Here is a 26,492-nt window from a genome sequence, read left to right as displayed (position 1 = left end):
TGATACATCCAGACCAAGTTAGCTTTATCCCGGGAAGACAAGCGTCTGATAATACACGCAGGGTCTTTAACCTTGTCGATTCCCTAACCCCCAAGCAAAGGTCTCCTTCTGCTATCTTTGGATGCAGAGAAGGCCTTTGATCGTTTAAACTGGTCTTATATGCGGGAAGTCCTACTAAAATTTGGCCTGCGCGATCGCATCCTCTCTTCGATATTAGCTCTGTATAGCTCCCCGACGGCCCGGGTCTTCAGTAATGGTTTTTTATCTTGCTCTTTTCCAATCTATAATGGCACCCGCCAGGGCTGCCCTCTCTCCCCTCTCATATTTGTACTGGCCATTGAACCACTGGCAGCTAGGCTTCGAGCGGACCCGCAGTACCCTGGACTGCGATTAGGCGCCTCGTCGCACAAACTATGTTTGTTCGCAGACGATGTTCTTTTATTTGTAACGGATCCAGTCACGACACTTCCCCATTTGCACAATGTTTTAGATATGTACTCTGCAGCATCCTATTTTAAATTAAATGCCTCTAAGACTGATGCTTTGCCCATTGATCTCTCTAACTCCTTGCCCCCATTACGCGCTAAGTATCCATATAACTGGCTAACATCCTCGATACGATATCTGGGTATCTACATCCCCCCATCTACCTCTTCTGTATTTGATGTTAATCTTCCTCCTCTGCTGTCCTCCCTTCAGATGTTCACCAAATCATGGCTCAACTATGAAGTTTCTTGGTTAGGCCGTCTGGCCGCTTTTAAGATGTCGCTGCTCCCTAAATTAATGTTCCTGTTCCGAACTATCCCTTTTATTTTCCACAAGAAGTATCTAGATAAGGCCACTACAATCCTCACTAATTATATATGGTCTTCGCGCCCGCCTAAACTTGCTCGCGCGAGGATGTCTCTACCGAGGAGAGTCCTGGATATGCCCAATTTATCACTGTACCAAGAGGCCTCCCTTCTGGCCCAGATTAAAGAATTCTACAAAGATGTATGTCCAGGGTGGACGTGTCTGGAGGAGGCGACCTGCCCCCGTTTTCCCCTGAAAGATCTTTTTTGGATCCCTAAACCCTTTCGCCCACAGAGCTTAAACCTCCTCCCCTCTACCCGAGCCACGCTCCAGGTTTGGGACACATTGACTGCGGCCATATCCCCTTATTATCATAATTTGTCTCTGTTATCACTACGAACGGTGGCCGCCCTAGTCCCTAATCTTAACCTGGCGGGCTGGAGGTCCAGGGGGATGGAGGTCCTGGGAGACTTGTTTAATGGGTCTGTGCTCGCCTCCTTTTCCGATATTCAGGGACGCTTCTCTCTGCCTGACTCTGAGAGGCTTCGATATTATCAAATACAGCACTGGTGGACTAGCCTCCACCTTTCCCCCTCCCCGCCACCCCCTGGTATTCTACAAGCCATAGGCCGATTTTCTAGCGCTACTTCTAGAGGGGAGATCTCCTTCTGGTATAAAACATTACTCTCACTACTCCCCGTTTCTAAATCTAGAGCCCAAATCAGGTGGGAGGCGGATGTGGGATGTGTTCTCCATGATTCTCAATGGCAACGCATTTTTATTCATCTTTTACTATGTCTAAATGCCTGAATCACTCCGAAATGCATGTCAAGCTACTCCATAGATTATACCTCACACCGGAAAGGCTGCATACGATTTGGCCTGCATGTTCGAAGTTTTGTTGGCGTCTATGCGGAGAGGTAGGCCACCTCTTCCATATTTTTTGGTCATGTTCCCATATTCAAGGGTACTGGATGGAGGTATTTGGCCTTATCAACAAAGTTTTGAATCTTGACTTGTCCCCCTCCCTCTTATAGCTTTATTGAATATGTACCCGCGAGGCGTGGGTGTACATCTACACTATGTTTTAGGCCACATCTGTCTCGCCGCACGTGCGGCTTTAGGCCAAAACTGGAAACAGCCCACAACGCCTCCTTTGTTGAAGGTGATACACAAAATACAGCTGCACTTCTTGATGGAGACTGAACACATCCCATACTCCTTCACTGCTAAATCTCCCTTTGTGCGCTGGATGCCTTGGCATCTGTTTACCTCGGAGGGTGAGGGTGCTACACTGATGTTACGCTCCCTCCCAGCCCCATCGGCTGATAAGGCCCCCCCCCCCCAGCACTGCGATGACCTTCTCTCTGTGGTGTATTTATATTAAGCCCATTGCCGCCCTTCCATCTCCATTACTTATTTGTTGTCCTTATGATGTACCTGTTTGATCGACTTTGAACTGTTTGCACATGTCTGTTATAGTGTTGTCTCATGTGTTTATGTACCTACTTCCCCTACCCCCTTTTTTCTTCCTTCTGTACCCCTGTTTGCAACACAAAAAATTCAATAAAAACTATTGATGGAAAAAAAAAAGACAGACAGAAAATATAACTGAAGCAATAAAAAAATTACGTCAGGACGAGGTAATCACCTTAGTCCCATTGCTACAACGGGAAAAGGGATTTTATTCAAGCCTGTTTGTAGTACCGAAGCCGGATAGCTCGGTCAGACCGTTTTTAAACCTACAGTCGTTGAATCTTTATCTAAAAAGATTAAAATTCAAGATGGAGTCTCTAAGAGCAGTGATGTCCAGTTTGGAGGAGAAGGAATTCATGGTGTCCGTGAACATCAAGGATGCTTATCTGCATGTTCCCATTTACCCTCCACATCAAGCATACCTGAGGTTTGCGTTTCAGGACTGTCGCTATCAGTTCCAGACATTGCCATTCGGGCTCTCCACAGCACCGAGAGTGTTCACCAAGGTGATTGCAGAGATGATGGTTCTCCTTCGCAAGAAAGGAGTCAACATAATTCTGGACGATCTCCTCATAAAAGAGAGATCCAGGGAAAAGTTAGTGCAGAGCATTGCACTATCCCTGACAGTACTTCAGAAACATGGTTGGATCATAAACTTTCCAAAATCACAGTTGGAACAGATGATGAGATTGTCATTTCTGGGAATGATACTGGACACCGAGGTACAGAAAGTATTTCTACCGGTGGAAAAGGTTCTGGAAATCCAGACAATGGTCAAACAAATTTTGAAACCAGCACGGGTGTCGAGTCTTCAGTGCATCCGCCTGCTGGGGAAGATGGTAGCGTCTTACGAGGCTCTACAGTATGGCCGATTCCATGCAAGGGTGTTCCAGTGGGATCTACTGGACAAATGGTCCGGATCGCATCTACACATGCACCAGAGAATAATCCTGTCGACGAAAGGCAGAATTTCGCTCCTGTGGTGGCTACACAGTTCTCCCCTCCTAGAGGGATGCAGGTTCGGGATTCAAGCCTGGATCCTAGTGACCACGGATGCAAGTCTCCGAGGTTGGGGAGCAGTCACGCAAGGGGAAAGGTTCCAAGGAAGATGGTCAAGTCAAGAAACACTTCTTCACATAAACATTATGGAGTTGAGAGCCATTTACAACGGTCTTCTACAAGCGGTGCATCTTCTTCAAGATCGTCCCATACAGATCCAGTCAGACAATGTAACAGCAGTGGCTTACATAAACTGTCAGGGCGGAACGAAAAGCAGAGCGGCAATGGCAGAGGTAACAATAATACTCCTCTGGGCAGAAAGACACGCTCAAGCTCTGTCAGCAATCTTCATTCCGGGAGTGGACAACTGGGAAGCGGACTTCCTCAGCAGACACGATTTCCACCCAGGGGAATGGGGCCTCCACAAAGAGGTCTTTGCGGAGGTAGCAAATCGTTGGGGCGTTCCTCAACTAGACATGATCGTGTCTCAACAAGAAGCTTCAGAAATATTGTTCCAGGTAGAGAGACCCACAAGCAATAGCAGTGGATGCACTGGTAACCCAGTGGGTGTTCCAGTCAGTGTATGTGTTCCCTCCACTTCCGCTAATACCAAAGATTCTCAAGATCATAAGGAGAACAAGGGTTCGGGCGATCCTCGTTGCCCCAGACTGGCCAAGGAGGGCTTGGTATCCAGATCTTCAGGAGTTACTGATTAGAAGATCCTCGGCCTCTTCCTCTTCGCGAGGACCTGCTTCTGCAGGGGCCGTTTGTTTATCAAGACTTACCGCGGCTACGTTTGACGGCATGGCTGTTGAGCGCCAGATCCTAGCCCGAAAGGGCATTCCCAACAATGTCATTCCCACACTTATTCAGGCCAGGAAAGGAGTAACGTCTAGACATTACCATCGTATTTGGAGAAAATATGTATCTTGGTGTGAATCCAGGAATTCTCCAACGGTGGAGTTTCAATTAGGACGTCTTCTCCTATTTCTACAGGCTGGTGTGGATGCAGGCTTAAGATTGGGGTCTGTCAAGGTCCAAATTTCGGCCTTGTCCATTTTCTTTCAGAAATAATTGGCTTCCCTTCCTGAAGTTCAGACGTTCCTGAAGGGGGTTCTGCACATCCAACCACCATTCGTGCCTCCTACGGCACCATGGGACCTTAACGTGTTGCAGTTCCTTCAATCGGATTGGTTTGAGCCTTTGCAGGAGGTTGAGTTAAAGTTTCTCACTTGGAAAGTGGTCATGCTGTTGGCCTTGGCATCCGCAAGGCTTGTGTCTGAGTTGGGGGCCTTGTCTCACAAGAGCCCCTATTTGATCTTTCATGAAGATAGGGCTGAACTGAGAACTCGTCTGCACTTTCTTCTAAAGGTTGTGCCTTCATTCCATATTAACCAACCTATTGTGGTGTCAGTGGCTACTGACACCTCTGCTCCTTCAAAGTTCTTAGACGTGGTCAGAGCTTTGAAGATTTACATTACGAGGACAGCTTGTATTAGGAAAACAGAAGCATTGTTTATCCTGTATGATCCCAACAAGATTGGGTGTCCTGCTTCTAAGCAGAAAATTGCACGATTGATCAGATGTACGATTCAGCATGCTTATTCCACGGCAGGATTGCCGGTACTGAATTCAGTTAAGGCCCACTCCACTAGGAAAGTGGGTTCTTCCTGGGCGGCTGCCCGGGATGTCTCGGCTCTACAGCTTTGCCGAGCAGCTACTTGGTCAGGGGCAAACACGTTTGCTAAGTTCTACAAGTTTGACACCTTGGCCGCTGAGGACGTTAAATTCGGTCAATCAGTTTTGCAGGAACATCCGCACTCTCCCGCCCATACTGGGAGCTTTGGTACATCCCCATGGTACTAATTGGACCCCAGCATCCTCTAGGACGTTAGAGAAAATATGATTTTATATACCTACCGGTAAATCCTTTTAACGTAGTCAGTAGAGGATGCTGGGCGCCCTCCCAGTGCTCCTTTTTCCTGCATATTATCTTTTCTTCTTGCACAAGTTATCATGTGTTAAGTTGTTGTTCAGCAGTTGCTGTAAAGTTATTCATGCTTGTTGGCATGTGTTTGAGTTGTATGCCATGTTGTGCGGCATGGTTGAGGGTGTGTGAGCTGGTGTGAGTCTCACAACTAGCTTAAAGTAAATCCTTCTCTCGAAGTTTGTCCGTCTCCTCGGGCACAGTTCCTATACTGAGGTCTGGAGGAGGGGCATAGAGGGAGGAGCCAGTTCACACTGTGGAAAAAGTCTTAAAGTGCCGAAGGCTCCTGGGGACCCGTCTATACCCATGGTACTAATTGGACCCCAGCATCCTCTACGGACTACGAGAAAAGGATTTACCGGTAGGTATATAAAATCCTATTTTTTCCACTGTGGAAGCCATTGATTTTTTCTCTCTGTAGAGGCATGGTATCTTCAGTATCAGAACTGTAGAATGTTTTTGCTCAAATCTGTTTCTTGTCCAGACTCTGGTTGGTTCTCTTCAGCCTGTTGTGAACCTTAATTTCTAAAACATCATAGTTATAAAGGAATCATCCTGGACAGACATTAACAGCATGGAACGGGATAAGTTCATATTGTTCATGGACAGCCAAGAAGCATATTTGCATGTTCCAATCTGGGAGGGAAATTGATGCCTCCTTAGGTTTGTTGTTCAGTTCCATTTCAGGCCATATCCTTAGTTCTGGGCACAGCACTGAAGGTTTTCATAAAGACCATGACCGTTATGATTGCCCTCCTCAGATCTTGGGGGTATCAATCATCCATTATCTGGACCAGAGGTTCTCAAACTCGGTCCTCGGGGGCCCACACAGTGCATGTTTTGCAGGTCTCCTCACAGAATCGCAAGTGAAATAATTAGCTCCACCTGTGGACCTTTTAAAATGTGTCAGTGAGTAATTAATACACCTGTGCACCTGCTGGGTTACCTGCAAAACATGCACTGTGTGGGCTCCCGAGGACCGAGTTTGAGAACCTCTGATCTGGACGATCTGCTGATCAAGGCAATTATTTTGGCTTTGTTGCAGACTCATGTCTTGTAGAAATTTCAGACTGTGGAGGCTTTGGGTGGGTCCTCAAATTTTAAGAGGTCCTAACAACACTTCCTAGTGGATAATTTACTGGAGCATCTCTTAGATCTTCATTGGATGTTCTAACTGGAGGACAAGATCCTCTCACTACAGGGCCATAGAATGTCCTGGGAAAGATGGTGTCAACGTTTTGAGACAATGCAATTTACAGTTTCAGTGCAAGCTTTCCAAATGATTTTAAAATGCCTCAAATCTCACTGAAGCGTGGCCAAGTCAGCTTTGCAGGTTGAACCAATGGGTGCATCTCTTTCTACTAGTGGTTAAAGCGCTTGCCTGTTCTCCATTTGGGACTTGATGATAGTGATAACAGACACTAGCCTTCATGGCTGGGGAGCTGTTTGTCTTCAGTTTAGGTTTCCAGGGTCTTTGACCTTCAGAGGAGCTCCTGATAAGGGTTGCGTACAAAATCCAGGCAGTCAGGATCCTGATGTTCACAATGCTGACAGCAGCATCTCGATGGTCAGAATCCCAACAGATTGTGTTAAGTATTTCAACCCTACCCCTAATCTTAACCCTAATTCACCCCAGCCTAACCCAAACTGTCTCCTGCAGCCTAACCCTTAACCCTCCCCTTAGTGCCTATCCCTAACCCCAACTCCCGTACTTACCTTGGTGATCAATTGAGATTCTGGGAATCCTGACTGAATTCCCCTTTGACTGAATCCCCCTGATATATGTGCTGAAGAGATAGGGTACTAGAAGCTAAGCAGTAGTGCCAGAAGGTGCACACATTTACTAAATATTAGAAGTTTAATATTTTTGCAGTGTACCCTCCTTTAGGAGCAGCTTTGATACTACTCCATTGTACCCCTAATGGTGTTCGAGAAAAGTTTGTATTTTTGTACTTGTGTTAATTCGTTTTGTGATAGTGCAGTGGGTGGACAGTGGGCACTCTCCTGTTTCACTGTTTTTGTGCCGTTTTTGTTCAAGTTATCTTTTCTTAATATCCTTGTTAAAATTGTTCCCATTGGAGAATTGTTGTTTTTCCCGCTGTCTCCCTCTTTTTGTACTCCTGGTCTCCTTCTGGGCTTTGTTGGACAAAACTAAAGCTCCCAAGCAACCGACAGACGATTTCCCGACCATAAGTCTAGCTGGCTGCTTCGGTATAGGCTGGGGGTGGGGGGGGTTATTTAAGTTTAGGCAATACCTTGGATTAGGCTGCAGGGAAGGTTAGGTTTAGGCACCACTGGGGAATGATAAAGTTAGGCTGCAGAAATGGAGAGTTAGGGGAGAGGGGGGGTCAGTCTTACATCCCCCCCCTATCAGGGTTTACACCATCGGGATGCTGCAAAAATGACCTCCAGCAAGACACAAATGTGCATGTGTCTACTCAAACGATCAGAAACAGACTCCATGAGGGTGGTATGAGGGCCCAACGTCCACAGGTGGGGGTTGTGCTTACAGCCCAACACCGTGCAGGACATTTGGCATTTGCCAGAGAACACCAAGATTGGCAAATTCGCCACTGGCGCCCTGTGCTCTTCACAGATGAAAGCAGGTTCTCACTGAGCACATGTGACAGACGTGACAGAGTCTGGAGACGCCAAGGAGAACGTTCTGCTGCCTGCAACATCCTCCAGCATGACCGGTTTGGCAGTGGGTCAGTAATGGTGTGGGGTGGCATTTCTTTGGGGGGGCCGCACAGCCCTCCATGTGCTCGCCAGAGGTAGCCTGACTGCCATTAGGTACCGAGATGAGATCCTCAGACCCCTTGTGAGACCATATGCTGGTGCGGTTGGCCCTGGGTTCCTCCTAATGCAAGACAATGCTAGACCTCATGTGGCTGGAGTGTGTCAGCAGTTCCTGCAAGACGAAGGCATTGATGCTATGGACTGGCCCGCCCGTTCCCCAGACCTGAATCCAATTGAGCACATCTGGGACATCATGTCTCGCTCCATCCACCAAACGCCACGTTGCACCACAGACTGTCCAGGAGTTGGCGGATGCTTTAGTCCAGGTCTGGGAGGAGATCCCTCAGGAGACCATCCGCCACCTCATCAGGAGCATGCCTAGGCATTGTAGGGAGGCCACACACACTACTGAGCCTCATTTTGAATTGTTTTAAGGACATTACATCAAAGTTGGATCAGCCTGTAGTGTGTTTTTCCACTTTAATTTTGAGTGTGACTCCGAATCCAGACCTCCATGGGTTAATAAATGTGATTTCCATTGATAATTTTTGTGTGATTTTGTTGTCAGCACATTCAACTATGTAAAGAACAAAGTATTTAATAAGAATATTTCATTCATTCAGATCTAGGATGTGTTATTTTAGTGTTCCCTGTATTGTGTGTGTGTGTGTGTGTGTGTGTGTGTGTGTGTGTGTGTGTGTGTCTGTCTGTCTGTCTGTCTGTCTGTCTCGCTTGATGGCCCGGCACACCATACTGAAAAGTCAACTACCACGGGTGCCTTCTGTAGTTGGAAGTACAATAAACAAAAGATAGCGGCACTCCAGTGGTCTTAATCACATAATGAAGTGTATCGGTAAAAGAACAAGTACCAACATTTCGAGGCTAATACAGCCTCTTTGTCAAGTGTGTGTGTATGACCTGAAAACTGTAAAATGATACTGAAATGATATGGCTGTGCTGTAATCTATTGGAAATGGAGTGCCGCACCCACGTGCTTCTGTATATATGTGTATATATAAATAAAATGTGTACGTGTGTATATATATATATATATATATATATATATATACACAGTATATATATGTATGTATGTATATATATAAGATGATAACAAAAAACACTACACATATATATATATATATATATATATAGAGAGAGAGAGAGAGAGAGAGAGAGAGAGAAATTGGCATAAGCACTTGAGCACTGTAACAATGAATGTTCTTTGTCAGCAGATTGGAGATTCTGTGTGTAAAAATGGGGAATCCGGTGCCGACACACACAGTGCAGGTTGTATATCTGATGAGCAATTTCTTGCGCCCAAAGAAAACACAGTGAATGACAACTTCTCGCAAAAGATGCAGGATTATCTGCAGGCATTATCAGACAAGTATTGCCTTGAAAAATATCAAGACCACTATGAGATGATGTGTGAGTATCAGCAGTACAAATAAGTGTTAGTATGTGTAATGCAATTACAAACAGTAACTTTTCTTTTTAGAATTCAGGTTTCATCTGAACTTGCTGTGACTCTTTAGGCATTGCTGATAGGTTAGTTTTAAAGCTGCATTAATGTTATAAAATTTGTAAACACAATCTGTAATCCCTCATTTATTTTGTTTCATGCAGCAGAGCCACCAGTTCTCCATATGCTTGGCCATGTGTTACCAAAGGAGTTCTCTCTTCCTCTGGACCCTGACATAGAATCGTCCACAGATGAAACTGCAGTGCAGCTCATTGAACTTCTCTCTCTACCAGTGCTTCTGAAATATTCTGTCACCGCGCCCATTGTATCGCAGTAAGTGTTGAATGCACCTTTCATATTTTTGGCGGAATGTAATGCAATCCAAGATCGCCAGAGGAACGGTTTGCCAGCCGATCTCGGATGTTTTTTTAACCACTTGCCTAGTATGGTCGCATCAGATGTGACCACACCAGCAAGTACTTTATCTGACCTGGTCCCACAGGATGTGACCAGTCAGATAAACAGTGTTTGCAGTTACTGGGAAGGGAAACTTCCCACTGCTGCAGCTCTCAGAGCACCATCCCCCAGTGTTTGCCATGTTGCCGATCATTGCATCGGTCAGCACAGCAGGACACCCCTCCCCCTTCGCGGCTGCAGACAATAGCACCCGCTGGGGAAATGTAAACACCGAGGCGAAGCGGCTCCCGTTCACAGTGTATGGGAGGGCGGCGCTGGGAGATCACTAGCCGGGTTGTGAGCGTTGTGTGAAAGGGGGCTCTAGTACGGGTCGCAGCCGTGTCAGGCGACACGGCTGCGACCCGTGCTACACAGTGGAAAAGGGGTATTACAAGGAATACTTAATACACAATTTAAAATAAATAAATTTTAAACCCCTCAGAAATGTTTTTTTTTTTAAAGAGTGAATTAGTTGAAAAACATATATTTAACCTTTTGTTTTGATATTTGGTAAAAAAAAAATTTCCACCAAACATGGGTCATCACAATTGGAACATCTCGACCATGGCGGCTTTCATTTTAAAATCCGGGACGGCCACCAGGTACATAGGATGGGCTTGGGGGAGTTAATTAATACTTGTCTGCAGCTGCTGGGTGGGGGAGTCCTGTCGTGTTGACCTATCAGCAATGATCTGCAGCATTGCATACACTGGGGGAGGGTGCGGGGAGGCAGAGGGACCTTCCGTCCCTCAGAGCTGCAGTAGCTGGAATTTTCTTTTACCTGCAGCTGCAAACACTATTTACCTGACTGTTCACATCCTGTGGGACCAGGTCAGGTAAAGCATTTGCTGGTGTGGTCGCATCTGATTCAACCATACCAGGCAAGTGGTTAAAAAAACTTCCCAGATCAGCTTACAACCTGCACCTCCGGCAACCTTGGACTGCATTACATCCCGCCGTTTGTGTTAAGTCCCAGTTAAATGAAGTAGCAGTTGTGGGATTCCAGATTCTGCCTTAGTTTGTTACTAATACTGAGAAACATCATCGGTTACATTACCACGAGTAGACAACATCTCATAAACTTATGGTATGATGGGGTTAATGTGTACTATCAGTATCAATACATTCATGCTTGTTAAAATATATTTCTCTTACGTCCTAGAGGATGCTGGGGTCCATATTAGTACCATGGGGTATAGACGGGTCCACCAGGAGCCATTGGCACTTTAAGAGTTTAATAGTGTGGGCTGCCTCCTCCCTCTATGCTCCTCCTACCAGACTCAGTTTAGAAAATGTGCCCAGTGTAGCCGGTCACAGCTAGGGGAGCCCTACAGAGTTCTCTTAGAAAAAGTTTTTTCTTTCTTTTTTCAGAGTTTGTTATTTTACAGGGAGGCTGCTGGCGACAGCCTCCCTGCAGCGAGGGACTGAAAGGGGGGGGGGAGCAATGTCCGCCCTGTGGGGTCTTGAGTCACTGCCCCCGCTGACTGGACATTGAGCTCCAGAGGGGTCCGATCACGCCCCGCTACAGGGGAACGCTCGCCCCGGCAGCCAGCCGTCACCCCCTCAGGGAGCTGAAGTGGGGCGAGTGAGTCACTGTCCCTCCTTGCAAGCAGGGGGACAGTGTGAAGAGGGCGGCTAGAGGGTAGGAGCGTGGTCTTAACCGCGCTCCTGTAAGGCTCAGCGGTACTGCGGTGCGGTGCTGGGAGGGGCGCCCTGGGCCAGCTCCGGACCCTACACTGACCACAACAAGCCTGTCGGGATCTGTGGATCAAGGCCAGCACAAAATCCTCCGGCCAGTATAATCTTTCAAAGAGCGGGAAGACAGCGCCATTGAGGGGGCGGAGCTTCTCCTCAGAGCGGACCCAGCAGCGTTCAGCGACATTTTCCTGCCTGCAGCTCACTGCCAGTGGATACACAGGTCCCTCCAGAGCGACTCCAGCTATCTGTACGGTACCAGGGGGTTGTAGAAGAGAGGGGAGGCAGTGTGAAGACTGTGTCACCTATTAAGGGACACAGTCAGCGCGGGTTTAGGGTATCCGTATACTCTAATAGCGCTGTGTGTTGGCTCCAATCTCTGTGTCTCTCTGCCATTCTTGGGGGGGGGGACTCTGTCTGCCCAGTACCCTATGTGTTTGTGGGGTGTTTGGTGGGTGTGTGACAACATATCTAGGGACACTGTTTCATATGCTGCAGAGGATTTGTTTTCCCAGGAAGACTCCATTCCATGTAATCAGGATTGCACTGTTTTAGCACAGATGGTTAGCCAGAAGCTTAGCCAGATGGTTTAGCCAGAATGGTTAGTCTCTCTGAGGGGGACTATTTCTCAGATTTCTGATAGAGTTGCTAGGACTGAGCATGCCACTCAGGTCCTCCAGTCCTCTATGGTTGTATGGTCTGATACTGCCTCCTCAGGGTCCCCTGCAGTACATTCTCACAAACGTGCACTTGCAATTCTGCAGGGTGACACGGACACCGACTCTGACGCTGCAGACGGTGACGGGGATGTGTTGAGGGGGTCAGCATCACTTGCCAAGGGGGTGCAGTTGATGATTGATGCTGTTAGGGATGTTTTACACAATTCGGACACAGCTCCGGAACAGGTGGAGGAGGCCTTCTTTACAGATAATCAGAAGCCCCCCCTCACCTTCTCGGCATCCAAAGAATTAAATGCTATCTTTGAAAAGGCATGGGAAACTCCGGAAAAGAAATTCCAGATTCCCAAGAGAGTCTTGGTTGCTTTTCCCTTCCCTGAGGAAGATGGGAAGAAATGGCAGTCCCCACCAATAGTCGACGCCTCTGTCTCCAGGCTGTCCAAACAGGTAATGTTACCGGTCCCGGGGTCTACTGCGTTAAAGGACCCGGCAGATCGCAAGGTGGATGCTACTCTGAAATCCATTTACACGGCTTCAGGGGCTATATTGCAGCCTACTATAGCCTGTGCTTGGATTGCTAAAGCTATTGCCAGGTGGTCAATCACTCTGCAGGAGGAATCGACTACGCTGGATAAAGGTGACGTTGATTTATTTTTACGTAATATTCAGGATTCTGCAGGGTTCCTGGTGGATTCCATGAAGGACCTGGGTTCCATGGCTGCGGGGATCTCCTCCATGTCCGTCTCGGCTCGCAGGGGTCTCTGGCTGTGCAACTGGTCTGTGGACGCGGAATCCAGGAAGTGTGTGGAGGGCCTACCATACAAAGGTCAGGCTCTCTTTGGGGAGGCGCTGGATGCGTGCATTGCCACGGCTACCGTGGATAAGTCTCCTTTTCTCCCCTCAGCTGCACCGGCTACGAAGAAGCCTTTTTCATCAGCCACGTCACAGTCCTTTCGGCCCGCGAGGTATAGAAAGAACAAGCCTTCGAACACCTTCTTGAGAGGTGGTCGTGCCAAAGGAAAGAAACCTGCTCCCGCAGGTTCCCAGACCCAGAAGCCCGCTTCTGATACCCCTAAGTCCTCCGCATGACGGTGGACAGCTAGGCCTGGAGGAGGGTCAGGTGGGGGCAAGACTCCGGCAGTTCAGCAACGTCTGGGTGTCATCGGGACTGGACCCCTGGGTCCTGGATATAGTGTCCAGAGGGTACAGACTGGAGTTTCAAGATCCCCCGCCTCACCGTTTCTTCAAGTCAGGCTTGCCAGCCCTGCTGGCAGACAGGACAATTCTTCTGGAGGCCATCAGAAAATTGGTGGTGTCAGAGGTCATTGTTCCGGTCCCACTTCAGCAGTGGAACAAGGGTTATTATTCGAACCTTTTTGTGGTACCAAAACCGGATGGTTCGGTACGGCCTATTCTAAACTTAAAGTCTTTGAACCTTTATCTCGGGGAGTTCAAATTCAAGATGGAATCTCTGAGAGCTGTCATCTCAGGACGGACGGAGGGGGGAGTTCCTGGTGTCTCTGGACATCAAGGATGCTTACCTCCACATTCCCATTTGGGCGCCGCATCAAGCATATCTCAGGTTTGCGCTGTTGGACGATCACTATCAGTTCTAGGCGCTGCCGTTTGGCCTCTCCACAGCACCGAGGATCTTCACCAAGGTGATGGCGGAGATGATGGTTCTCCTCCGCAAACAGGGGGTGATCATAATTCCATATCTGGACGTCCTCCTGATCAAGGCGTCGTCCAGGGAGAGGTTGTTGCGGTCCATCGTGCTCACGACACAGCTGCTCAGGAAGCACGGTTGGATCCTGAACCTTCCAAAGTCTCATCTGGAGCCGACAAGGCGGCTGTCTTTCCTGGGAATGATCCTCGACACGGAAGTGCAGAGGGTATTTCTCCCGTCGGAGAAAGCGTTGGTTATTCAAACAATGGTCCGGGATGTCCTAAAGCCTACCTTGGTATCGGTTCATCAATGCATACGCCTTCTGGGGAAGATGGTTGCCGCCTACGAGGCTCTGCAGTACGGCAGGTTTCATGCTTGACCTTTTCAGCTGGACCTCTTGGACCAGTGGTCGGGCTCTCACATACACATGCACAAGAGGATAAGCCAGTCTCCGAAAGCCAGGATTTCACTCCTCTGGTGGCTGCAACTTCCGCACCTTCTGGAAGGGCGAAGGTTTGGAATTCAAGACTGGATCCTTTTAACCACAGATGCAAGTCTAAGAGGTTGGGGAGCAGTCGCTCTGGGGGAAACCTTTCAGGGACGATGGTCGGATCAAGAATCACTTCTCCCAATAAACATCCTGGAACTCAGGGCTGTGTACAACGCCTTTCGGGCTACGGAGGTACTGTTCCAGGTAGGGAGGCCAATCCCGGGCCGTTTTTTCAATCCCGGGATTCGGGATTGAAAAACGGTCAATCCCGGGATTCCCGGGATCCCGGGATTGCAGTAGGGACCAGTGAAAGATGTAGGGAGCAGCGCTGGAGGGAGGGTGTAGGTAGCGGTGCGGGAGGTAGGGAGGGGCTTAGGTAGCGGTGCGGGAGGTAGGGAGGGGGTAGGCATAGGTGTGCGCAGACACTAACAGGCGGGTGCCGCTCCGGACTCCCCCCCCCCCCCCCCCCCCCCCCCCCCCTCCACGGCATGGCATTATAGTGTTCTCTCACCTCCCCTGTCCTGGATATAGACTGCTCACCTGGGCGGCCCAGGTAAGCAGTCTATGTCCAGGACAGGGGAGGTGATAGAACACTATAATGCCGTGGAGGGGGGGAGGAGTCCGGAGCGGCACCCGCCTGTCAGTGTCTGCGCACACCTATGGGGGTAGGTAGCGGTGCGGGAGGGTGGATGTAGGTAGTGGTGCGGGAGGGTTGGTAGCGGCGCGGGAGGGAGGGAGGCTGTAAGTAATAACACTTACTGATCGTGGCGGCATTTCAAATGAAGCGCCGGCCGCCAGCCAACCAGAGCTGGCGGCCCGGCAGCCAATCAGGGAAGCTGCCGCAGCAGTCGCTCCTGATTGGCTGCCGCTGCTGCGGCAGCTTCCCTGATTGGCTGCCGGTCCGCCAGCTCTGATTGGCTGGCGGCCGGCGCTTCATTTGAATTGCCGCTGCGTTCAGGGTGTCCATGGCTGCCGCGGCCACCTGATAGTAAGTGTTATTACTTACACCCACCCGCCCTCCCGCGCCGCTTCCAACCCTCCCGCACATGCGCACTGTAATCCCTTGAATCCCGGGATTGGAGGCTCCAATCCCGGGATTCAAATCCCGGCATTTTTGGGCCCAAATCCCGGGATCCCGCCGATCCCGGGATTGGCCTCCCTAGTTCCAGGTCAAGAGACCCACAGACAGTGGCGGTGGACGCACTGGTAACACCGTGGGGGTTCAAGTCAGTGTATGTGTTCCCTCCACTTCCTCTGATACCAAAGGTTCTTCAGCTCGTGAGAAGAACAAAGGTTCTGGCAATCCTCATTGCTCCGGACTGGCCAAGGTGGGCTTGGTACGCGGATCTACTGGATCTTCTGCTGGAAGATCCACGGCCTTTACCTTTTCGGGAGGATCTGCTCCTGCAGGGGCCGTTTGCTTATCAAGACTTACGGCGGCTACATTTGACGGCATAGCGGTTGAATGCCAGATCTTAGCTCGGAAAGGTATCCCGAGTGAGGTCATTCCTACCCTCATACAGGACAGGAAGGGGGTAACGTCTAAACATTACCATCGCATTTGGAAGAAATATGTTTCTTGGTGTGAGGCCAAGAAATTTCCGGCGGTGGAGTTTCAACTTGGACGTTTTCTCCTTTTCCTGCAAGCAGGGGTGGATATGGGACTGAGATTGTGCTCCATCAAGGTCCAGATCTCTGCTTTGTCCATCTTCTTCCAAAACCAATTGGCTGTTCTTCCTGAGGTTCAGACCTTTTTGAAAGGGGTTCTGCACATCCAGCCTCCCTTTGTGGTGCCTACGGCACCATGGGATCTTGATGTGGCGTTGCAGTTGCTGCAATCTGCTTGGTTTGAGTCTCTACAGAAGGCTGATCTCAAGTTTCTCACGTGGAAGGCGGTCACCTTGTTGGCCTTGGCTTCTGCACGACGCGTGTCGGATTTGGGGGCTTTATCTTGTAAAAGCCCCTATCTGATCTTCCATGAGGACAGGGCGGAACTTAGGACTCGTCCACAGTTCCTACCTAAGGTTGTGTCGGCTTTCTATATCAACCAACCTATTGTGGTGCCAGTGGCTACTGACTCCTCAATTACTTCAAAGGCCTTGGATGTAGTGAGGACTTTGAAGATTTACGTGAAGAGGACGGCTCGTCATAGGAAGTGACTCTCTGTTTGTCCTCTTCTAAGCAGTCGATTACACGCTGGATCAGGTTCACTATCCAGCATGCCTATTCCACGGCAGGATTGCCGTGTCCAAAATCTGTAAAGGCCCACTCTACTCGTAAAGTGGGCTCTTCCTGGGCGGCTGCCCGGGGTGTCTCGGCAGTACAACTTTGCTGAGCTGCAACTTGGTCGGGGTCGAACACGCTTGCAAAGTTCTACAGGTTCGATACTTTGGCCTCTGAGGATCTGAAGTTCAGTCAATCAGTTCTGCAGGAGCCTTCGTGCTCTCCCTCCTGTTCTGGGAGCTTTGGTACATCCCCATGGTACTAATGTGGACCCCAGCATCCTCTAGGACGTAAGAGAAAATAGGATTTTGGTTACCTACCGGTAAATTCTTTTCTCGCAGTCCGTAGAGAATACTGGACGCCCGCCCAGCGCTGCGTTTTCCTGTTTTGGTTTTATAGTTCAGTTCTGCCTGGTTCCTAGGTAAGTTCTGCGTTATTTACGGTTTTCAGCTGTTGATGATTTTTCCGGCATGTTGGCCGGATTTGCATGTTGTGTGAGCTGATATGAATCTCGTCACTATCTGTGTAATTCCTTCTCTCGAAGTTTGTCGTCTCCTCGGGCACAGTTTCTAGACTGAGTCTGGTAGGAGGGGCATAGAGGGAGGAGCCAGCCCACACTATTAAACTCTTAAAGTGCCAATGGCTCCTGGTGGACCCGTCTATACCCCATGGTACTAATATGGACCCCAGCTTCCTCTACGGACTACGAGAAAAGGATTTACCGGTAGGTAACCAAAATCCTATTTTTTGATAATCCTGGATCTGAATATTATGTGAAATATCACCTTGAGCCTTTTTGCAGCGTCTCTCTTGTGAACAAAGCTGTGGTGGATTACTATTTTGTGGAGCTGAATATGGAGAAACATTTTGATGCAATAAGACATTTCCTTCTGATGGAAGATGGGGAGTTTGCACAATCACTTAGTGACCTCATCTTTGAAAAGGTATTTCATCTTTCTGTTTCGGTTTTCAGCGTGAAAGCATGATGATAGGAGATCTACTTTTGTTATTCACTCAACAGAATTGATAGCTAAGTTGTCCTACATGCAGTATCTCATTATGTGGAATTGCATCTCTGTAATTCTACACACAATATAATAATAATAATAATGGAAACTGTGACATCTTTTATAAACAATAAGTATCTTTTCCGCTTTAGCCAAGTGTAAATTGGTTTCTGTGTGTTTTATTGATCAAGGTTAACACCAGGACGTGACATACGTAGGCCTTTGTGTTGAGCGCACATTATTGCTACACTTGAAATGTAATTTTGCAGCCGTACTTGGATCCCAGCTGTGTGGTGCTGCAGCTATTATCCTTATAACGGTTTATTTTACTTTTAATGAGTACAGAGGGAAGATGAATAGAGACATATGGTTACCACTCATCTGGAACAGCTACATCTATGGATCACTGTCCTGACAGGTCAAACATAGATAAATGACATTGTATTAAGGACATGTAAAAAGGGACGTTGTTGAGGATGAAATAAACCTGTATAACGCAGCATACCTTTTAAGCAACTCAGTTACCTTCTTTTTTGTTTTTGTTTTACAGCTTGTGTCGGGGCAGCCGCCCGGTGAGTTATTCACTCCCCTGGTTCTGAATTCCATATTGAACAAAGCGCTGCAGTACAGTCTACACGGTGACTCTCATCTTGCCTCCAATCTTTCTTTTGCACTAAAATATATCCCAGAAATGGTCCCACCAACAGCCCCTGATACACTAAGCTGCTTGGAGTTAAAATATAAGGTAATATAACAGTACTAAAGGGGATTAACAAGTTCTGTTCTAGTTTGCCCTGTACAGTATGTTACTATGTGACATTACCAGCTTTCCCTAGTGGAAAGCCACATTGGGGCAGGGGAGCTGCATTCTACTGCTATATACGTTATCAGTTATAGATCCCTTGATATGGTAATACAAAACTAATAATTATATTTTACTTCAGAAATAGTTATTGCTTCTGCCTAGTGAAACAGTTTTATCTATATAACATAGATTCCTTTTACATGGATATCATAAACGCACACAAAATGTGAATGGTACACTAGCCCCCTTATTTATTTTTTTCTTACGTCCTAAAGGATACTGGGGTTCCATTTAGTACCATGGGGTATAGACGGGTCCACTAGACACAAATGGGCACTTTAAGAACTTGGTAGTGCGGGCTGGCTCCTCCCTCTATGCCCCTCTTACCAGACTCAGTTTAGAAAATGTGCCCAGGGGAGCCGGTCACGCTTATGGAAGCTCCTGAAGAGTATTCTGTATTTATTTTACATGTTTGTTATTTTCCGGCAGGGCTGGTTGGCACCAAAGCAGACAGCTTTGTGGGACTTGGGGGGGTGGAACGGCCCAAACTCTTGAAGGGTTAATGGTCCTGTTCCCCGCTGACAGGACACTGAGCTCCTGAGGGAACTATTCGCAAGCCACACCACAGCGAGCGTACATTCCCGCAGCACCACGCCACCCCTAACAGAGCCAGAAGAAAGAAGAGTGGTGAGTACTAAGCCGGCATCCCGACTAGTGGGTCGCCGGCCGTTATGGCAGCATGAGGATACGGAGACGCACGGCTTCTAACCGGGGCGGAATGCATCTCCAGACACAGGACACCGCTGCGTCTCAGTACACTGTACACAGTAACCACACTGGCAAAAACAGCCCTAAAACGGTTTTCTCTTCATTTTAAGCAACAGATTACCTCAGCCAGTATAAAAAAAAGCGGGAAGACCGTGCGCCATTGAAGGGGCGGGGCTTCATTATGAGAGGATCCAGCAGCTCACCAGTGCCATTTTCTGCTGCAGTGGACACAGACGCTGACTGACAGGGACGCGCAGCTCCTCCAGTGTGACTCCAGATTACCTCAGGGGTACCAGGGGGTCATAACAGGGGGGGAGCGATTGTTAGTGTACTAAGTCCCCTATTAGGGTACTTTGTCTGCGACCCGGCTAAGCTTGGCATTAGCGATTAGGGCGTGGTGGGGGCTGGCTCCATATTACTCTGTGTCTCCCTGAAGGGCTCTTTGTGGGTTAATTGTGCTTAACCTTCTCCTGTGTGTGTGCTGTCACATTACATTATGTCAGGCAAAGAGTGTGTTTCTTGTACAGCGGAGTGTTCCTCTTCACCAGGGGACTCACAACTGGGTACTCAGGGCAGTGCACCTTCCCAAAATAGTGGGGCTGAACCGGAATGGGTTAATTCCATTAAGGGAATGATCTCAAAGATTTCTACAAAGCTATTCCGCAATGAGAAAGACGCAATACTTAAGACAGACTGTGGATGAGTTGATGAATAGAAACTCAGTCCCCAAACCAGTGTCTCAATCCCCTCCCATTTGTCAGCAGAAACGATCTCTGGCCCATATCCTGCAGTCTGACTCTGACGCTGACGGGTCAGACATGGAGGAGGGTGAGGTGGATTTGGAGGGGGGGTGGTTCCACTCTGTCACAGGGAATAGAGGCTCTTATAGAGGCTATCAGAGATGTTCTGCAAACTCCTGATAAGGTGTCAGAGGAGTGTGAAGAATCTTATTTTACTGTAAAGAAGTCCTTTTCCTGCGTCAAAGGTATTGAATACCCTGTTTGAAGTACCGTGGGTTAATCCTGATAAGAAATTTTAAATCCCTAAAAGGTTGCTCTCATCTTTTCCTCTGGAGGATAGGAAAAAAATCAGAAAATCTACCGATAGTGGACGCATCAGTCTCTAGGCTGTCAAGAAAAATTGTATTGCCTGTCCCTGGTGCAGCCTCCCTAAAAGATACGGCTGATTGTAAAATTGAGACTACACTTAAATCATTGTACACAGCTGCAGGGGTGGCCCAGAGACCCACTATCGCATGTGCGTGGATCACTAAAGCCATTGCAAAATGGTCAGGTAACCTAGTTGAGGGGTTAGATTCCTTGTCTGGGGGGGGGGGGGGGGTACTCCTGCAGCATATACAGAACTTTATGGTGGAAGCCATAAAGGAGATTGGTTTGCTTAATGCACGCCCCACCGGGGCTTTCCTGGCAGTGGACTGCTGATGCGGACTCCAGGAAATTTGTGGAAGGCCTACCATTCACAGGAGGGGCCTTGTTTGGAGACGAATTGGACAAATGGATCTCCAAAGCTACTGCGGGTAAGTCTACGTATCTTCCTTCCGCAGCTCCCCCTGCCAGGAAAGCTTATTCAGCTTCAAATTTACAGTCCTTTCGGACAGTCAAGTTTAAGGGAAAATCCAGAGGTGCTTCTAAGGCAGGGGTGGGCAATTATTTCAGCTGAGGGGCCACTTGACATTTCCTGTCAGTATCCGAGGGCCACATACAAAATAGCAGCTCCCCACACTTGCCAAAAATATAGGGACGTGCTTCATGTGGAAGGGGTGTGGGCAAAAAATAATACAGATTCATATTAGGCTGCACAATAGTCTCCATTATTCAAATTGCGCCACACAGCGCCACTTACACACATTACACCAGATAGAGCCCCTTTTACACAGTATGGAAGGTAGAGCCCCTTTTACACATTACAGGAGGTAGAGCCCCCTTTTACACATTAACATTTTATTTAGGATAATTATTGTGCAGCAAGCAAATTATCCAGTGTCTTATGGCCCCTGGGGAAAGGTGTGACACAGTGACAGAACACGGGGAGGAGGGGTGACAGTGACAGAACACGGGGTGTGTGACACGGTGACAGAACACGGTGGGGGTGACAGAACACGGGGTGTGTGACACGGTGACAGAACATGGGGGGGTGACACGGTGACAGAACATGGGGGGGGTGACACTGTGACAGAACCCCGGGGGTGTGACACAGTGACAGAACACGGGGGGTGTGACACGGTGACAGAACACGGTGGGTGTGACACGGTGACAGAACACGGTGGGGGTGACAGAACACGGGGTATGTGACACGGTGACAGAACATGGGGGGGTGACACAGTGACAGAACACGGGGAGGAGGGGTGACAGTGACAGAACACGGGGTGTGTGACACGGTGACAGAACACGGTGGGGGTGACAGAACACGGGGTGTGTGACACGGTGACAGAACATGGGGGGGTGACATGGTGACAGAACATGGGGGGGGGTGACACTGTGACAGAACCCCGGGGGTGTGACACAGTGACAGAACACGGGGGGTGTGACACGGTGACAGAACACGGTGGGTGTGACACGGTGACAGAACACGGTGGGGGTGACAGAACACGGGGGATGTGACACAGTGACAGAACACGGGGGGGGGTGACACGGTGACAGAACACGGTGGGTGTGACACGGTGACAGAACACAGTGGGGGTGACACGGTGACGGAACACGGGGGGTGTGACACAGTGACAGAACACGGGGGGTGACAGTGACAGAATACGGGGGGGTTATACGTGACAGAACACGGGGGTGACATGGTGACAGAACACGGGAGGGGTTTATACAGCGAGAGCTAAAGATCTCTCCCCCAAACCTAAAAACAAACTGACGCCACTGCCCGCACACACAAATATACGCACACTATCACACACACACACACCCCTTTCTTTCTCTCACTCACTTTTCCCATTAACTTTACTGATCTGGCAGTGGCAGGAAGGATGGATCTATTCTGTACAAGTCTGGCTCTTGTCCCGTGTAGCTCCGCCCCCTGAGGTCCCGTGTAGCCCCGCCCCCTCCTTGGCACGTAGCTCCGCCCCTTTTCGACTGAACCCAGCCGTTGTCACTGGGGACTCTGGAGGAGGGAGGAGGCTGCTACAACGCAGCAGCAGGGGAGAGAGGCGCCGCTGGGAGGTACTGCAGCTCAGAGCAATGACAAGCAGCTCAGCCGTTCGGGCCGCTTGTCATTGCTCGCTGGTGGGAGGCAGTGGGCCGGACAGGATCGGTTTGCGGGCCGCATCCGGCCCGCGGGCCGTATTTTGCCCACCCCTATTCTAAGGCCTCCGGAGGCTCAAGATGTAAACCACGCAAATTAGCAACTGCAGGTGCTCAGGAACAGAGCTCAGGCTCTGTTTCCTCAAAGCCTTCAGCATGATGGTGGTCTGCAAGGCCTGGAGGACTGTCAGGTGGGAGCCCGACTAAAATTCTTCAGTCAAATCTGGTCAAGTTCGTGCCGAGATCCCTGGGTAATAGATCTTATTTCCCAGGGTTACAGACTGGAGTTCCAAGAGCTCCCACCTCACAGATTCTTCAAATCAGGCTTACCAGCTTCACAAGAGGCAAGTTTAACTTTGCAGCAAGCCATCCAAAAACTGTTACAGACTCAAATCATTGTTCCACATCATCTACACAACAAGGGGTACTATTCCAACTTGTTTGTAATACCGAAACCAGACTGTTCGTAACAACCGATTCTGAACCTCAAGTCCTTGAACCCATTCTTAAGAGTGTTCAAGTTCAAGATGGAGTCTTTGAGAGCAGTGATCTCAGGTCTGGAGGAAGGGGAATTCCTAGTGTCTCTGGATATCAAGGATACGTACCTTCACATTCCGATCTGGCTGCCTCATCAGGCTTATCTACGGTTTGCACTGCAGGACTGTCACTACCAGTTCCAGTCCCTGCCATATGGTCTCTCCACGGCACCGATGGTGTTCACAAAGGTGATGGCGGAGATGATGTTTATACTCCGCAATCAGGGAGTGAACATAATTCCGTACCTGGACAACCTTCTGATAAAGGCGCCGTCCAGGGACAGGTTGCTGGACAGCATTGGCTTCTCAACCAAACTTCTCCAAAATCTGGATTCTGAACCTTCCAAAATCTCACCTAGAGCCAACACGGAGGCTCCCATTCCTGGGAATGATACTGGACACGGAGTCGCTGAAAGTGTTCCTTCCGTTGGAAAAGGCATTGGTAATCCAGTCGATGGTTCGGGATGTCCTGAAGCCAACCCGGATATCGGTACGTCTATGCATTCGCCTTCTGGGGAAAATGGTGGCCTCTTACGAGGCACTTCAATACGGACAGTTTCACGCAAGACCCTTCCAGCTGGATCTGTTGGACAAATGGTCTGGATCGCATCTTCACATGCACCAGAGGATTCGTCTGTCTCCAAAAGCAAGGATCTCTCTTCTGTGGTGGCTACAGACCTCTCACTTCGTCGAGGGTCGGAGGTTCGGAATTCAGGACTGGATCCTGTTAACCACGGACGCAAGCCTCTGAGGTTGGGGAGAAGTCCCCCAGGGGTGCAGTTTCAAGGAAGATGGTCAAGTCAGGAAGTCTTCCTTCCAATCAACATTCTGGAACTCAGGGCCATATACAACGCCCTTCTGCAGACCTCTTATCTTCTTCAGAATCAGGCCATTCAAGTCCAGTCGGACAACGTGACGGCAGTGACGTACATAAACCGACAGGGCGGAACGAAAAGCAGAGCAGTAATGTCAGAGGTGTCAAGAATTCTTTTGTGGGCAGAAAAAAAACGCTGTGGCGTTGTCAGCGGTGTTCATTCCAGGAGTAGACAACTGGGAAGCAGACTTTCTCAGCAGACACGACCCGGGGGAGTGGGGCCTCTACCCAGAAGTGATCAGGTGCTTGACACGTTGGTGGGGATATCCACAAATCGGCATGATGGCCTCTTGTCTCAACAAGAAGCTCAAGCGGTATTGTTCCAGGTTGAGAGACCCACAGGCAGTGGCGGTAGACGCTCTGACGACTCCATGGGTCTATCAGATGGTGTATGTGTTTCCTCCACTTCCTCTGATCCCAAGAATTCTCAAAAGAATAAAAAGGGAAAAGGTTCAAGCAATACCCATTGCTCCGGACTGGCCAAGTAGGGCCTGGTACACGGACCTTCTGGAGATGCTCCTCAAAGATACGTGGCCTCTACCTCTTCGCGAGGATCTTTTGCAACAGGGCCTGTTCGTCTATCAGGACTTACCGTGGCTACGTTTGACAGCATTGAAGTTGAACAGCTGATTCTAACCAGAAGAGGGGTCCCTACTAAGGTTATTCCGACTATGATCCAAGCCAGGAAGGGGGTAACGTCTAAACATTACCACCGTATTTGGAAGAAATACGTCTCTTGGTGTGAGAGCAGAATTTATTCCGTGGTGGAATTTCACCTGGGACATTTCCTGCTTTTTCTGGATGCGGGCCTAAGTCTGGGCTCCATAAAAGTCCAGATTTCGGCCTTGTCCATTTTCTTTCAAACACAATTGGCTTCTCTCCCTGAGGTCCAGACGTTTTTGAAAGGTGTTCTGCGCATCCAACCTCCCTTTGTGCCTCCCACAGCATCTTGGGATCTCAATTTGGTGCTGCAGTTCCTCCAATCGGACTGGTTTGAACCATTACAGGAGGTGGATGTAAAATATCTTACGTGGAAGACTGTCACACTGTTGGCCTTGGCTTCAGCAAGACGTGTCTCGGAGCTGGGGGCTTTGTCTCACAAGAGCCCCTATTTAATTTTCCATGAGGAGAGAGCTGAACTCAGAACTCATCAGCAATTTCTTCTGAAAGTGGTGTCTGCATTTCACATCAACCAACCTATTGTGGTTCCGGTTATCACCGACACTTCCACTACTTCAAACTCTTTGGATGTTGTAAGGGCTTTGAAGGTATATGTAAAGAGGACAGCTCGTCACAGGAAATCCGACTCGCTGTTCATTCTATATGATCCCAATAAAATTGGGTGTCCTCCTTCAAAGCAGACAATTGCACGCTGGATCAGGCTCACTATCCAGCATGCTTATTCCATAGCAGGCTTGCCAGTTCCAAAATCTGTACAGGCCCACTGTACTAGGTTGGTGGGTTCTTCCTGGGCGGCTGCCCCGGGGTGTCTCGGCTTTACAGCTCTGCCGAGCAGCTACTTGGTCAGGTTGGAGCACGTTTGCTAAGTTCTACAAGTCCGATGCTTTGGCCTCTGGGGACCTTCGGTTTGGTCGATCAGTTCTGCAGGAGCCTTAGCACTCTCCCACCCGGTTTGGGAGCTTTGGTACATCCCCATGGTACTAAATGGAACCCCAGTATCCTCTAGGACGTAAGAGAAAATAGGATTTTAATTACCTACCGGTAAATCCTTTACTCGTAGTCCGTAGAGGATACTGGGTTGCCCGCCCAGTGCTTCGTTACTCCTGCACTGTTACTTGGTTAAGTATTGTTGGTTCAGCTGTTGCTGTTCCTGTTTAATGTTGGGTTAGCATGGCTTTCCTCTGTTTTGTGTGTGCTGGTTCGGAATCTCACCACTATCTTTATCTATCCTTCTCTCAAAGTATGTCCGTCTCCTCGGGCACAGTTTCCTAGACTGAGTCTGGTAGGAGGGGCATAGAGGGAGGAGCCAGCCCACACTATCAAGTTCTTAAAGTGCCCATGGCTCCTAGTGGACCCATCTATACCCCATGGTACTAAATGGAACCCCAGTATCCTCTACGGACTATGAGAAAAGGATTTACCGGTAGGTAATTAAAATCCTATTTTTACTCCCTGTGCAGCTCTGTGCCACTGCATGTACATCTGTAACTCCCATTTCTTTAAGCTCAATGAATACTTTGATTTCTCTGATATATAATAAATATATATAATTGATAACCACTGTTCTATATATTGGTATTAGGTATCTTTAAAATATGTATTAACTTATGTCTTTGGTCTGCTCAAGGTTGATTGGCCTTTGAACATCGTCATAACGGATACTTGCATAAATAAATACAACAAGATTTTCTCTTTTCTGCTGCAACTGAAGCACATGGTTTGGACACTAAGAGACGTTTGGTTTCATTTAAAACGGACAGGTAAAGCTGTGTCTTGTGAATACGCTAAAACATGATTTGTTGATAACATTTACAGTGCAACCGGAAAGTATTCACAGCGCTTCAATTTTTCCACATTTTGTTATGTTACAGCCTTATTTCACAATGGAATAAATTC

General features: G+C 48.7%; 1 protein-coding gene across 2 annotated transcripts in view; it reads left to right on the top strand.

Moving 5' to 3' along the window:
* The window catches only part of TUBGCP6 (tubulin gamma complex component 6), a 240,780-nt gene that overhangs the window by 194,450 nt on the left and 19,838 nt on the right, over nt 1-26,492 (top strand). For both annotated transcript variants that reach the window (XM_063927151.1, XM_063927152.1), the window contains exons 19-23: nt 9,226-9,421; nt 9,620-9,788; nt 17,465-17,606; nt 18,220-18,414; nt 26,224-26,356. In XM_063927151.1, the coding sequence (XP_063783221.1) occupies nt 9,226-9,421; nt 9,620-9,788; nt 17,465-17,606; nt 18,220-18,414; nt 26,224-26,356 (835 nt within the window). The remainder of the gene's footprint in view (nt 1-9,225; nt 9,422-9,619; nt 9,789-17,464; nt 17,607-18,219; nt 18,415-26,223; nt 26,357-26,492) is intronic.

The sequence above is a fragment of the Pseudophryne corroboree genome, chromosome 6 (genome assembly GCF_028390025.1).
Source record: "Pseudophryne corroboree isolate aPseCor3 chromosome 6, aPseCor3.hap2, whole genome shotgun sequence".
NCBI classification, from domain to species: domain Eukaryota; kingdom Metazoa; phylum Chordata; class Amphibia; order Anura; family Myobatrachidae; genus Pseudophryne; species Pseudophryne corroboree.
This window is presented reverse-complemented; position numbering and strand designations above follow the sequence as displayed.